At 51.0% G+C, this 15,582-nt stretch overlaps 1 protein-coding gene across 3 annotated transcripts in view; it reads right to left on the bottom strand.

Moving 5' to 3' along the window:
• Positions 1-15,582, bottom strand: part of MYOM2 (myomesin 2) — a 112,486-nt gene that overhangs the window by 70,796 nt on the left and 26,108 nt on the right. For all 3 annotated transcript variants that reach the window (XM_074384207.1, XM_003940707.4, XM_074384208.1), the window contains 4 exons: positions 7,103-7,191; positions 6,973-7,023; positions 4,007-4,171; positions 2,549-2,710 (listed from right to left, as the gene is read on the bottom strand). In XM_074384207.1, the coding sequence (XP_074240308.1) occupies positions 2,549-2,710; positions 4,007-4,171; positions 6,973-7,023; positions 7,103-7,191 (467 nt within the window). The remainder of the gene's footprint in view (positions 1-2,548; positions 2,711-4,006; positions 4,172-6,972; positions 7,024-7,102; positions 7,192-15,582) is intronic.

Here is a 15,582-nt window from a genome sequence, read left to right on the forward strand (position 1 = left end):
GCTCCGATTCTATCCACTTGATTTCATCCACTGTTCAATCCCCGTGTTCAAATTACTAGAGTATTTCTTACTCTGGTGGATTGGTGACAAGAAATATAATAGTATTTATGAATTTACAAGCCTCAAAACCTAGAATCCTCGACAAAACACTCAAATCTAAAATTTTCCATCATTAGATCCCAAGTTAAAGGTCATCTGCTTCTGTTCTTGTTATATTGCATAACGTGAGCAGACGAAACAGTAACATCAATTTGGCATTTCTAACACCTGAGAAATATCACCCTAGACGCTCTTCTATTTCAAAATCCTTAGACAATTGGGTGACTTACTCTTTTTGCCAATTTTGAGCAAATGTTTGGGACAATGTTGTATCATTCATTTCTCAGTCTATTGACCATATGGCAGTAAGTTTTTGTTTCTAAATTTTAGTAACAGCTGCATGAAAACCAACAGAGCAACTTAGAAAGTTAATCCACTCAATATTTATTTTCTTATCTAAAATATGTATTTATTTGGTAACCAAGGCTGTCCTGTGACACATTCTTAGCAGCGTAAGCACTATCCAGTTTCCTGCTCATGTATCCTCAGCGTATTAACAGCTAAGGATTTCTTGACCTTGAGCCAGTTTCCTCTCACATTCAAATCCCTCGGAAAGTGGTGAAAATGGTTAAACTCTCCACCCCCGCTGTATTTTCTTCCTGTTGCTGGTGCTGAGTGAGCAAGGCGATTTGAGCCATGTTGTATTCACTGCCTTTGTATGGGACGGAGCGTCACACCAGGAGGCATACGCAGAGGACGGAAGGGACAGTTAGCGGCCACCTAATAACAGCAGTGGAACTTGGTGGAAGTGTCTAACCTCACAGACTTGCAAGCTTATGCTATCTTGTGGGAAATGACGAAGGTGAGATGCATTCGGTTGACATGTGTTCTCTTTCTTTTCAGTGAAATACTCCTTAATGATACAGTCCTCCTTTAAGCTCTGATCTAGCGGAAGCAATGGAAAAAATAATCATGATGAGGTATGGAAGCTTCCTGCACCCCCCTGAAGCTGGAGGCAGGTGGGAAGGCAAGAACCCAGGCAGCAGGTAAGGACGGTCAGGATGATCAGCATGGAGCCGGGAGCATGGGAGCCCGAAGCGCGGCAGCCACGTGGCATAGGGGCACTCTGACGCCTTCCTCGTAGGTCAGCTGTGCCTCAGCAAGGAGGCTGCCCCTAAACCCAGAGGCTCCTGAGGTGCAGCCCAGGCAGAAGTGGGAGGGAGTGGAACAGACACTGATAAAAGCACAGGTAAGGCCGGGCGCGGTGGCTCACACCTGTAATCCCAGCACTTTGGAAGACCAAAGCTGGCCAATCACTTATGGTCAAGAGTTCAAGACCAGCCCAGCTAACAAGGTGAAATCCTGTCTCTAATAAAAACACAAAAAATAGCCGGGTGTGGTGGCACATGCCTGTAGTCCCAGCTACCTGGGAGGCTGATGCAGGAGAATCGCTTGAACCCAGGAGGTGGAGGTCATGACCAAGATCGGGCCGCTGCACGCCAGCCTGGGCGACAGAACGAGACTCAGTCTCAAAAACACACAACAAAACACACCATAGGTGGGCCCCTTCTGCTTAGTCACATGATGTCAAAAACACTACAACTTCACAGCAGGAACTCACGCTCCAGGCTCCAACCGAGTTTAAATCCCAGCTTCTCCACCCTAGAGACATTCCTCATGCCTCTGAGGCTCCATGGATCCATGTGGAAACCTGAGAACACTATTTCCTTTTGCTATTGCTCTAAGAATCCTACGTTACATATACATGGATGTTTATGTAATATACACACATACACGTGCACACCTATAGGCTATATACGACAGATATTATATATATATATGTGTATATATATATATACACACATATATACATATATATTTATTTCACAAATTTTGTCTTTCTTTTCCTAAAATCAAATTAGTGAACCTTCAAGGTGAGTCTGCTGTGAGGATGAAATGCACCCAGGACCCAGCACACTGCCTGACATAAAGCTCCCGGTGATGGTTGGCTGTCTTGGCCACAAATGTCTTAGCACGAGTTTCACTGGAGTGGGCGGTGGAGGTCACGGCACTGCCTGTCATCATCATGTCTGTTCCTCCAAAGCCAAAGTCCAGAGGGAATGAGTCGCTAGCGGGAAACTGAGGAAGCTCTTCCCTGGGATCCAACACTGTGGCCTTCTTTATCCTTGGCCTAAATTCCCTGAGAATGAGTGAATCTGGTGCACTCAGTCTTAGGAATCACTTTCAAATGCTAGCAAGTATACGAACGATCAAACAATGACGATTCTGATCTATTCCTGATTGCGTCCTGATTCTTCTGTCTGCTGTCTGGAGGAAGCTCCTGGCACGTCTGGGCACCAAGGGAGAGCTGGCACCACATGGGGGTCTCCAAGGAGCAAAGTGGTCTCACAGCCTCCTGACTCCTTTCCCAGCGCCTCCCTCCCCCCGGGGCCACCTCCCCTCCCCGGGCACCCCCGGGGTCTGCACCCTGACAGCCCTGCTGCCACACCTCTGACAAACAGGAAGGCGCTGTGGTCGCTGACGCCGCCCCGGGACACGATGCGCAGGGTGTACAGGCCCTCATCATCCTTGTGCAGGTGGCTGAAGGACAGGGAGGCCTGGCCTTCTCCAAAGAACATCTTCGTCCACTTGGACTCCTTCACCAGCACGTCTGAAAGAACGGTAACACGGACAGTTTGCATCTGAAATCACCCCAGCAGACAAAGAAAGCCTGGAGGATGCCAGCGCCAGCTCAGGGTGGGACAGGACAATGGAGCCAGACACCACGAAAGCCACAGAGCCCCGACCTGACCTGGTAAAATCCCAACTACACAGAAGCACAGGTGTGAATGGAGCAGCCACAGCCCAGAACACAGGCTGCCACTGAGCAGGTAAAGGTGGGACGTGCTGTGAGCGGCTGCCGACTTTGTCCTCAGGTGAGCTGGGTTCACCTGGGGGCTCGCTGCTTCTCTGCTGGGCAGCCACTGCCCCACCCGGCTTCCTCCTGCCCGTGATGGGATCACAGGGGTGTGCAGCTAAAGGGGCTCACATCTCCAAAGAACCCAGCATAAACCCTCCACATCATCAAATGCTAAAACAAAATGACTGGCAGGAAGAAGAGTAGTGCTACTGAGGTAGTGTTTCCGTGTGGAGACAGCACACAAGCTGTCAACCAGCCCCTTCTAGTCAGTAATGGAGACAGCACGCAAGCTCCAGCCAGCCCCTTCCACGCAGTAATGGAGACAGCACGCAAGCTCCAGCCAGCCCCTTCCACGCAGTAATGGAGACAGCACGCAAGCTGTCAACCAGCCCTTCCATGCAGTAATGGAGACAGCACGCAAGCTGTCAACCAGCCCCTTCCAGGCAGTAATGGAGACAGCATGCAAGCTCCAGCCAGCCCCTTCCACGCAGTAATGGAGACAGCACACAAGCTGTCAACCAGCCCCTTCTAGTCAGTAATGGAGACAGCACACAAGCTCCAGCCAGCCCCTTCCACGCAGTAATGGAGACAGCACGCAAGCTGTCAACCAGCCCCTTCCACGCAGTAATGGAGACAGCACACAAGCTGTCAACCAGCCTCTTCCACGCAGTAATGGAGACAGCACGCAAGCTGTCAACCAGCCCTTCCATGCAGTAATGGAGACAGCACGCAAGCTCCAGCCAGCCCCTTCCACGCAGTAATGTGCATCAAATGCAGTCTACATCACACTAGGTCATTCCTTCTGTCATTGTACAAGCGGTCAGTCCCTAAGTGACTGCTCTATATTCAGGGTCTCCCCCTCCAGGATTCTCCCTGGAGGATGAGGTTCAAGGTCAATGATGGGCAGCCAGGTTCTCCACGGTCCCTCACTTTGTCTGGAGCTGACCCAGCGGCAGAGACAAAGGCCACACTGACACCCACGTTTAAAGGACATTTCTACCCAAAGCCTCCTGCTGTGTGTCTGGGTCTGGGCCCTGTCCTACTCACCATCACGGTACCACTCGGCATGGGGCTGCACCCGCTTCAGGTCAGGCGTCACCAGCATGGTGCACTTGAGAGTGACTGTCTCGCCTTCTCTCCTGAAGGTGACCCCAAACTTCTCCAAAAACTGCACGTCAAAGTGCGTATACGGAATCACAGACGACAGGGGCACTGCACAGAAACAACGGAGACTCTCAGGGCCAAAGGGCAGGAGCATGTTTGACAGCAGACACACTCAGGCCGCCACAGAAGCACGTCTTTGTCACTGCCACACGGCACGGAACAGCCATGGCCATGTCCATCCTCCAGAAGGAACGTCTGTGTCCCCCCGAATTCCAGTATTGAATCCCTGACCCTCAATGGGACAGTATGAGGAGGTGGGGCCTTTGGGAGGTGATGAGAGTGACATGAGGTCATGAGAGTGGGGACCCCAGGGCGGAGTGATGAGCGCCCTTGGGAAAGGGGAAAGAGACCAGACCTTCCTCTCTTCCATGTGAGGGTGCCGTGAGCAGAAGGAGGCTCCTCACCAGAACCCATGCCTGCGGAGTCTCAGATTCTGCCTCCAGAACCGAGAGGGTCAATGCCTGCTGTCTGTAAACCGCCCCTGCCAGGGCATGCTGTTCCAGCAGCCAAAGCTGGGACAAGCCACTGCTGAAGAATTAAATGTCAAAAAGTCAATGTTATGGTGTCGTTAGAGGCAGGGCCGAGAACCTGACTGTGTGTAAAGAGTGAATGTTGAAATAAATCCCACCTCAGCCTCAAGCTGTGGCTTCTGGCAAGCCACATGGACTTCGAGGCTACAGCTGCCTCATCTTCAAAACAAACGGTGGTATTTTCAATCCGTTGAGTTTCATTTAGAGTGCACCCAAATGGACTAACTGGGTTTAGAGGTGTCAGCCTAGTTACATTTCAGAAATACGTGTGGCAGGGGGAGAAGTACATACTTGTCAGGGAAAAAAACTATACTGAATTTTTAAAACCAAAAGAACTGTGTGATTTACAGATACATGCATGCAGGGGAGTTTAAACAACAGCTGCAGGCTGGCACGGCGGCTCATGCCTGTAATCCCAGCACTTGGGGAGGCCCAGGCAGGAGGTTCACTTGATCCCAGGAGTTCAAGACCAACCTGGACAATATGGTAAAATCTCATCTCTACAAAACACAGAAAAATGAGCCAGGTGTGATGACACACACCTGTAGTCCCAGCACCTTGGGAGGCTGAGGCGAAAAAATTCCTTGAGCCAGGGAGATGGAGGCTGCAGTGAGTCAAGATCTCACCACTGCACTCCAGCCTGGGCTACAGAGTGAGACCCTGCCTCAAAAACAAACAAAAATTAAAAAGCCATTGCAAACATCAGGAGGGAGGTTTCCTCCCAGGGGTGTGGGAGACGGGCAGCACAGCACAGGGAAGTGCTTTCATCATCTCTGTGATCGTTTCCGTTCTTGGAAAATAATCAAAGCTACCCTGAACTGTACACCGTTAAATGGTTAATTTTGCGTTATGTAATTTGACTGCATTGAAGAACAACTGGAGCAAAACAGCAAGACACTCCCCTCTGTTAAACTCGGGTGGTGAACACATGAGCATTCTTACATGGTGATCTATGCTGTAAGTGCACCACAGTTCCTGTTTAGGATAACGTTTTAATAGATAGAAGAGGCCCGGGGATGGGACCAGGTGACCACCAGGACTTGCCCAGCTCATCAGTGCCTGGGGCAACTCTCCACATGGACTTCATGCTGTCCCAAGGCCTGGGTCTACACACAGACGCCCAGATCTCCCAGACCCCCCAGGCTCACCTTGTCCTGGTCCCTACCTGCCCTTTGGTGGTCTTGGAAGCTCACTGAGTGTTGGACACAGCACAGCAATAAAATTGACCCAGAAATAGCAGGCAGAGGCCACTCCCAGAGAGCCCAGCAGCTGCCAGAAGGCTCCTCCCTCCATCCTCACTTTGGTCAACTCTCCACTCCCAGCACGTGGCCTGGAGCATCTAAGCCTCACATTACAGTAAAATCAAAGCTTCCATCAGAATGGAAAGTTCCTCCCTGGGAAGTTCAGGCCAATCTAAATCTCACTCCTAAGCCATTAACCAGCTGCACTGAAAGTGCATCCATCATGCCCCAGTCCTCAAGATGCCCTCATGGGGGCCCCCTCGCCTCACCTGACATCAGTCACCCAGCACATGGGACTGCTAGGGTGAAGCCAGCCTAGGGCCAGAGAGGGCTTGGCCTCCTTTCAGGGCCATAGCAGTTCCCAGGCCTGGGAAGGTGTCCGGACCAAAGCCTGCTGCACTGCCCCAATTTTGACCTGAAGTCATTCGTGACAAGGACCAAGAGACTTTTGGAGGGAAAAAAAAATATCCTGACAGGGCACGGTGTCTCACGCCTGTAATCCCAGCACTTTGGGAGGCCGAGGTGTGTAGATCACCTGAGGCTGGGAGTTGGAGAGAAGCCTGACCAACATGGAGAAACCCCTATCTCTATTAAAAATACAAAAATTAGCCAGGCGTGATGGTGCATGCCTATAATCCCAGTTATTCAGGAGGCTGAGGCAGGCCAATCGCTTGAACCTGGGAGGCAGAGTTTGCAATAAGCCAAGGTCGTGCCATTGCACTCCAGCCTGGGAAACAAGAACAAAACTCCCTTTCAAAAAAAAAAAAAAAGTATCCTTAAATATGAAACACAGCAACATGATGCATTGAGGTCAAAATTCTGGACGTCTCTTTTTTTCCAATTCAAAAATGTAAAGTCTCTCCAAGTGATGTTTCACCGGTCTAAAAATACCACCTAGCCATAGAATTACATGGGAACGAAGTGTCAGCAATGCTAACACTGGCCAGGAGAAACCTGGAAGCGTTTTCTGAAATACAATTTCTGTAAATACATCTGGCCTTTAGGAAACCTCTTTTTCAAACTGCACACTATGTCACTAAACATTTCACGGCACGAAAAGGAAACCCAAACCACTTACATCCAATCGGGAGTCCCACCGAATGGAACGGCTCCTCGTCCCCCCGGAACCCTGCAAGACAGCAGAGTGAGCGCGGCAGAGAGAGAAAAGGAGGTGGAGGGCGCCCCGCAAGAGCCCGCCCGGCACTCACTTCTCACCACCACCGCTGCGTTGGTGGACACTTGACCGTGGGCGTTGGTCGCCACTGCCGAGTACGTAGCGGTATCATCGAAGTCTGCCCTTTGAGAGAAAAAAACGAGAGAAAGTCTGCAGGACTGTTCTGTGAAAGTCAGTGACCCGAATTGCACAAAACATTCCTCGAAAGCAAATCATATGAGTGGGTCATTTGTTCCTGAGTGATCTGTGTGAGAACAATGCCAGCTCTGTCCTTGGAAAGGCGAGGTGGCACTCGGTATTAATTATAGACACGATGAAGGCCTGATCCCAGATGAAGGCGCAGCTTTGACTTTCAGAATAAAAAGGTACTGGCGCTTCTGAAAATCCTTTGTTCATTCTCAAGGAGAAGCCTCGATTCCACTCTGGTCTTATTTTTCCACCTCTGTAGAATGCGGGGTTTCATCCTGTCCATGAACAGCCTCCCGTGACCCCGAGCTCCAACAGAACCACTCAGGACGGGAAGATACAGAGCCTGCCTGGGAGAGCCGCGGACCTGCTCCGTGTAGGAGCAAGAATGTTGCCACAGAAGAAGGCAGAGCCCTGCTTCAGGGAGGCCCTGACCCATGGCGGGGAGTCCATCCCACACGGGAGTTGTTCCCATGCAGGGAGTCCATCATGTGCCAGTTCTAGGGTCGTCCTGGAACTTCAGCTTTGCTCCACTCTCCCACGTGATCCCAGTGCACACAGGTATCGAGGAGCAGCGCCTGAAATGCTCTGCACCTGGGGTGCACAGGCATGAGGGGCTGCACCTGGATGCTCTCTGCCTGGTGCACAGGCATGAGGGGCTGCACCTGGACGCTCTCTGCCCGGTGCACAGGCACTGAGGGGCTGCACCTGGATGCTCTCCGCCTGGTGCGCACACAGGTATTGAAGAGCAGCGCCTGAAATGCTCTCCTCCTGGGGCGCACAGGCATTGAGGGGCTACACCGGAATGTTCCCCATCCTTTACTGCCCCTGAGGTAAGAATTCCAGAATGAAGCCGCCGAGAACCCATCAAAGCTCTCAACGAAGCTTGTGCCTGGCACACACAAAGGGTTCCAGGGCGCAAATAGGGACTGATTAACTTCTAAGTGACAAATCTGCCCTGTTCCAAAAGCAGATTCTACAACCCCACCCAGCTCCCCAGTAGGATTCCCATGCTAATAAGAGGCAACGTCCAGAATCCCAACGTAATACGATCCCCAGACACGAATCACCCACTTAAGGGTGTATTGAAATATCTGAATTGGAGCCCACCTGAGACACTAATGTGTGTTTATCTCTGTAAAAAAAAAAACATGACTTAGGAATAGCCAAAAGACCCCAGGCTTGCAAACCCAAGTCCCTATGGGGGTGGGTCTTCTGATTCCCCATACCCGTGGTGCTAAAACTAAAGCTGCTTTTCTTGGCTGTGAACTGTCTCCCCACCAGCTTCCCCAGGACACAGAGACAAGAGGGGGTAAGGAAGGGGTGCTAAGATCAGCTGAGCTTTTAATCAACACCGAGCCCTCTGCAGGTCACTTCACATCAGCTGTTCCACGTTCATCCTCAAGTAGCCTGGAAAATAGACTCAATTATCCCACTAGGATGGTTAGAAGTCAACACAGTAAGAAGCTAGGTATCAAGGTCCACGTGACTCCAGAACTGCATTCTTTCTGGTAGCTTCGCTCCCACCCATGAACACCTGAGCAGAATCTTAATCTACTCAAAGAAACAACACAAAAAGTCCCCACTTTTGAGAAAAGCAAGAATTACTCAAGTCTTACTTTTCAAATGCATTAAGAAGTCTATGCCTCCAGAGACAAAATTCATTCCTGGGAAGCTGTTAGTAATTTTATTTCCTTGTTCCACCAGGAGCTGAAACTGTTTTCTAAGACCAAAAATTTCCATTTCTCCAACCAAAAGGAAAAGAATGTGTCCCAGACCTGTGCTGTCTACCAAGAACTCCTTCCCCTCCTCCTGAACTTCAGATCCAGTTTCAGTATGTCACAGAAAGCCATCTGTCCTCCCTAACTGCCACTGCTCAAGGGACAGATCACACAAGCAGAGCACAGGCCGGGTCGATTTACAAACGGAGAACATTACCTTCTAGTTCACCTTGGAGGAATACAAGCCGAACTACGAAGCCCATCAGCAAGGCTACAATCCTAGCCTGAACTCATTAGAAGCTACTCTGCTATACAATTTCCAGATTCACCACAGGTACAGCCGTGTCCCCAGGGACAAAGTAACAGTGTGTGTAAAACACGTAAAAATCCCGTCAGTCGAGGCTTTCTCAATTGCCCAGCGTTAACAACCTGTGCTGATACACGTAGAGCTCACACATACACAAGCCCATAGGGAGTGCAGCGTGCCTCTCGGAACACGCCTGGGACTGGGGCCCAGGTGGAAGGAGAAACTGCTTCTCTGCAGGACCCTTGGGCCTTGCTTGCATTTTGCTTGTCTACTTTGTGATGGGGTTCTTTCTTGGAAATAATGAAACCGTTATGTCTTCATAAATGCATTCTCCAAACCCAGAGAGATTCTTCTTCTGGGATTCGCCCTAACGAACCCTTCCTCCACAGCAATCCCGCCCTCACTGGCGATAATATAGCAGATGAGAGAAACAAGGGTGACAGCCTCCCACAGGCACAGCTGGAAGGATTCCAGTGCCAGGGGAGATGAAGTAAGCAAGACGGTCTGTAAATCTGCCTGATCAGAATCTGCTGAGGTGGAGCCTGTCCTGTGAACACACAAGCCAGGTGGACTCAGGCTCGAAAGGAGGGAGCTGTAAACCAGAGAAGCACAGAGCAGGTGCACGGGCAGTTCCCATGCTGGACTCATGGAACGTGACCCAGCTGGACCAGGGCGTGGGCTGTCCCCAGGCCCAGCAGGTCACCGTCATGACCAGTTCCTGAGGAGGGCTGAATGCCTTGACGCGCCTGCATCCTCCAGGCGTGGGAATGGGGACGACACGGACAGGGCTCCAGTCAGTCCCCTGAATCCTGAGTCCTCCCAGAGCCGCCCTCGAAAACCCTGCACTGCCTGTAACGTGACGGCGACGGTGTCCACGCTGCGCTCCCTGCCTTCCAGCTCGGCTCCCCCACGTGTGCTGCACATTTCTTCTGTGTGTGTTTGAGCCGTTTTTAACCTGCGGTGTGTCTACTCAGCACATCATCCACCCGTCAGGCCTCGAAGCCCAACACACACTTCACAGGGCACCAGGGCCTCAGGCAAAGCTTCTCCCACCACCTCTGTGGAATTGGGTAATATTCTGAGATGTCAAGGTAAAAATGTTTTCATTTGCAACTACTTATCTTTGTGATTCAGTATTTTTTTTTCAATATTGGGCAAGAAAGAAATAAGAAAATCTAGGGGGAAAATAGTTGCTGAGGCTCGTACATGCCCGCAGCCGCCAGCCTCAGGTTCTTCCAAATCTGTGCCTTCATGGGACCAGGCTGATCATTCTTACCTACTGACTTCATAATAAACACATGATGCATATTTTAAACTTCTAGAATGCATGTATTGAGTACCCACACTTTACTAGGGTGACTTCGATGATTAAATGAAACAAATGTATTTGAAAACACTTTGTAGTTTTATCGTATAATGTTAACCTTATACATTAGTAATTAACAGATATTAGCTGAATTCCTGAACCAAAGTTCAAAAAAGATTCCCTCTGGCCTCTCCTGCACGGAAGCCCCTCCCTGCCCTTATAGTCTGATAAAGCGGTACCATTTCCAAGTGTTTTGAGAACTGCAATTAATTGCTGTTTCACAGCTCCACAGTGCGAGCTAGTAGGAGGGCTGCAGGCAGGGGATCCGGCTTGTTTTAGAATGGAGGTAACAGGACCATTGGCGCCTTGGGGGGACGTGTTCCCTAGGCCACGGCCCCCTCGCCAGCCAGCAGCCTCTCCCAAAGGACAGGGAGCTTGTTTCTCAACTGACTTAAGGCATTAAGATCCCAGGGGCGTGCAGCCTCACGCATTAGCACTGATTAGCTCCCAAGTCACCCATTAGCACTAGATGCTCAGAGGCCAGAGCCACTCCGGGAAGAAGCCCTCCGCCCACTTCACCTCCACAGGTACTGCAAAACACAGGGACTTGTGAGCATTGATTCCAGGAGAATGCGCTCCTTCTTTCTTTAATTGAGACGGAGTTTCGCTCTTGTTACTCAGGCTGGAGTGCAATGGCGCGATCTCGGCTCACCGCAACCTCCGCCTCCTGGGTTCAGGCAGTTCTCCTGCCTCAGCCTCCTGAGTAGCTGGGATTACAGGCACGTGCCACCATGCCCAGCTAATGTTTTGTAGTTTTAGTAGAGACGGGGTTTCACCATGTTGGCCAGGATGGTCTCGATCTCTTGACCTCGTGATCCACCCACCTTGGCCTCCCAAAGTGCTGGGATTACAGGCTTGAGCCACCACGCCCGGCCTTCTTTCTTTAAAGAAGCCCATCACCCAAGAAAACATTCCAACCCACTGGCCGATGGCGGTGGCCCCAATCCGTGCAGGCTGCGCCCCGCTAGGGAGCTTGGTCACCCCCAGGGTGGGCAAGGGTAAGTCAGGCCTTCTGGTTACGGTCCCCACTACCTCACCCTTTTCTATTTCTCTTTCACACTTGTTCTCCGCCACATGAGGTCTGTCAGACAGACGTCCCTGTGTAGATTATAGACAAACACACAGACTTGCCCAGGGAGGGAGGTAAGGGCATAACGGGGTTGGATGAGGTTTGCCCTCTGCCTGCCCCAAGGCTGGGAAGAAGGGGGTCTGGGCAGAGAATGGAGCACTCAGAGGAAGGGCGGCCACTCTTGCAGAGACCTCCTCAGCTTAGCTTTTGTCCCCTGGGGATTTGGAGGCAAATCACAGCTTTGCCCAATGTGCACCTCCCAAAAGACCCGGTCTTCCTCCCCTCTCTGAGGCCCCACACAGGCACTGGGCTCACCCCCAGGCTAATTCCAGCGTTTGCTTCATGCTGTGAGAACTTGCAAGCAAGTGAGTGAGAGGCAAGGGTTTTATTTCCTGTTTGGACAGGTTCCCAGAACAGATAGAGAGTCTTTCTGGTCTCAATTTATACAAACGTCCATGGGGCACTTTGGCATCCAGAGTCTCTGTTTAAAGGCCCCCAAAACAACCCCCTGGATGAAGCTGGTTCTGTTCTGTCTTACAGATGGGCAGACACAAGGCTAAATGCCATATCGATTCTCATGGGCAGCTGGGGCCTCATGTCCTCAAATTATAAGTGGTGATGTCACTGGATTTATAATTTAATTAAATCAAAATTTAAATATCAAACTCTAAAAACAAAGTACAAGAAATGTTTTGCCCTAAAATCATTCAGCAAGGAGTGAGTGGGGAGTGAGCATGTTACTTACAGAAAACCAGATAGATTATTCTGTATAGATACTTTTATAAGAATATGAACAAGGGCTCTCATCGTAAGTCCCGTGAGAAACTCTTATGAGCATACAAAGCATGTCAGCTACAAATTTAAAATCAAATAGCACCAAGGGGGAGCTCCTTTTTCTGCGCTTTAAAAATTCAGCCACGGTGGCCAAGGAATATTCATAGGAATAAATGTCACTCACGTCACAGAAGGAAAAGCTCTTTCCTGAGCCAATCAAGACACAGTTGCCAACACATTCCGCCACTTAAAATGGCCACAGATCAGATGACCGGTGGCTCAGCAGTTTGGTATGAACAGCTGAGACAAGCTGTAATTTGTGGGTTTATCTCATTGCTCTTTTCCTGAAAAATATTAATATTTCATTTGTTAAGAACTTCCCAGGACCAACAAGAAGACTAAGAGAAAAGTTGGTCTTGGAAATTTCCTTTTCCCAACTTTCCCGAATATTTGCACATTCTTGCAAAATCCAAGTCCATTGTAGGGGACCTATCCTGGCAGATCACTGAGTCGTGCTATTCCAAGGCGGATTAAACAACTTTATTTCACAAATTCATCCATTCTGTTCAAAGCCCAGACAGTTCCCAGTGTAAGTTTAAATGTTGCCAACACCAGCGTCAACATGACAGTTTTCGTTCTTGAGAAAGGAAAATTGTTGTTTTCTTTTAAAAACAACGATCACAACACGGCTTGGGAACCAGCTGATCGGGAACTCAGACCGACCTACTTACCCTAAACAGTCACAGCACACACAGGATGGAAAGCAGACAGCCTCACACATCCACGAGCTGTCCCGAATGATGGCCTATGGTCTATGAAAACTCCCACAACCTTGGGAAATCCAAGGAGAGAAAGCTTCTCTCTGAAAGACTTGGAGAGGCCGGGACACGGTGTCCTCATACTCCTGTGCCCAACTCCGCTTCCCAGCCCAGGGCTCAGCCCGCTGTGGCAGCCACAGCTTTGAGAACACCTGGACCCATCTCTTTCACTAATGTCCAATCAAGCCCAGCAGCAAATCCCGCTGGCTCTACCCTCAAAATGCGTCTAGAGCACCCGCTTCTTCCCACTCCCCTGCTCCCTTCAGCTGCCAGGCCTGTGGTCCTTTCTGGATCCTGGCAAGGACTCCCCACCAGGCCTGCCAGGGCCTGCAGCTTGTCTGCAGTCAGGGTGATCCTCTAGAGGTGACGATGGGTTCCTCCCTCTCTCCTCAGCCCTCTGGGGTCTCCTGGCCTCCGTCCAGCAAAGCCACTGTCCTTACAATGGCCTGCAACGTCCCTGTGATCTGCAGGGTCATAAGCCATGCCTATGATGACTGGTCCCCTGCCAACCCTGCAGCCCATGGCCCCTGATTTACCTCTCAGAGCCTCTGTGTCAGGCCCCACCCCCACCCACAGCTCCGGGTCCCCTCCTGGCCTTCAGGCCTTGCTCATGTGACATCTCCCTGAAGGTCCACCTGGCATCTATTTCATGATGCAATGGGCCCACCCCTCCCTGCGCCCAGCACTGCTGCTGTGGCTGGCTGTGTCATTCACTCATCGATTGCCTCCTGATGCCAAAGAGCGGGACCCGGAAGGCGGCGTCCTGATCTTGGCCCGAAGCCTCCCAAGCCTGCAGAACAGCCCCTGACGCAGAGCAGGCTCTCGGTGAGCAGGACCGAGGAGCCCACCGGAAGGAGAGCTTTCCTAGAGAAACTCAGATTCATGTGGGGAAACAAGGAAGGATGCCCTGCAAATTTCAATCTCAACTATCACCTTTTAACAATTGGTTCTAGTGAATTTGCAGAGGGAGTGACGATTCCAGCAGCAGAAGGGGCTCCGTCCAGGCTCCTGGGAGGAGGAGGCAGGAGGGGGGTCCCACATGCAGAGGAGCTGGTGGACCCTCTGACTCAGGGAGGGGCACTACCAGGCAGACGCCATGCTCAGGCTGCTGGGGTGGGCATCAGGAAGGGCTGGCTCAAGCCACGGCCCCAGGCAGAGTCAGAAGCAGGAGGAAGGGAAGGCAAGAAGAGAGGGAGTTGCTGAGGATGCCAGGGGAGGGCACAGGGCGGAAGCCAGGCAGAAGGAGAGAAGCCAGGAAGAGCCCGACTTTCCGCCAGGCTGGAGGGGACAAAGATGCCCTCCCTCGCTAAATGCCAGTCACCAAATGCCAGGCTGGAGGGGACAGAGACGCCCTCCCTCACTAAACACCAGGCTGGAGGGGACAGAGACACCTTCCCCCACTACACCCGAGGCAGCTCCTTGGAACCCTCTTCTCAACCAGGTCCCGTGCTCAGGAGGCCTTCAAGAGTAAGAGTCCCAGCAGCTCAGCCCAGCTCCAGCCCCTCCCTGGACAGCAGGTGGCCTCCTCAGCCCTCCATTCCCAAGGATGTCCGACGGCCACAGCCTGCCTTCAGCCAGGACCCTGCCGGGTGGGCTCGGCCTGGACCCCCAACCCCATGTCTCCCCTTAGTCACTTCCCATCACCCCACGTGCTCCTTGCTCTCACCCCCACTCAGAGCTGAGCCTGGTCTCTCTCCCCTCGGGAAAGACCCACTCACTGTGGTCCCTGAAGGAAGTCTTGAAGTCTTCCTTACTGTCACTAACAACTGTCAGGATAACTTTTCAACAGGATCCAATATATAAAAGCTTTTTCAGAGAAAAAAAAAGACTTTCATTCTCAGCAGGCTTCTGGGGAGAAGAGGCAGGGATGGCCAAGGCTCGCGTTCACCGCCCTGCGCTCGTCCGAGCTCCCGCTGGGAATCCGTGGGCACCTTTTCCTCTGAAGAAACGAGGCCTAACCATGATGCACTCACTGCTTTCCAGTTTAGTCAGAACAAAATCAATGAAACTGTATATTCCAATGTCTTGCTTATTTTTTATGTCATTTATACAAACATCCCTCGCGTTTTCCTAGAAGGGATTTGATATAACTCACTACACACACTCCACACCTCCCATGATACATAAACATAACAACATAACGTGCAGCCTCTTGGAGTCTCACAAAAACTGTTAGTCCTATAGAGAAGGCAAAATTGTAACTATCAGCCTCTTGATAATTGTTTTCATAAAGCATTAGTGGCTTATCCAGAGTCACATGGTAAATGTGGCTT

The sequence above is a fragment of the Saimiri boliviensis genome, chromosome 13, assembly GCF_048565385.1.
Source record: "Saimiri boliviensis isolate mSaiBol1 chromosome 13, mSaiBol1.pri, whole genome shotgun sequence".
Taxonomy (NCBI): domain Eukaryota; kingdom Metazoa; phylum Chordata; class Mammalia; order Primates; family Cebidae; genus Saimiri; species Saimiri boliviensis.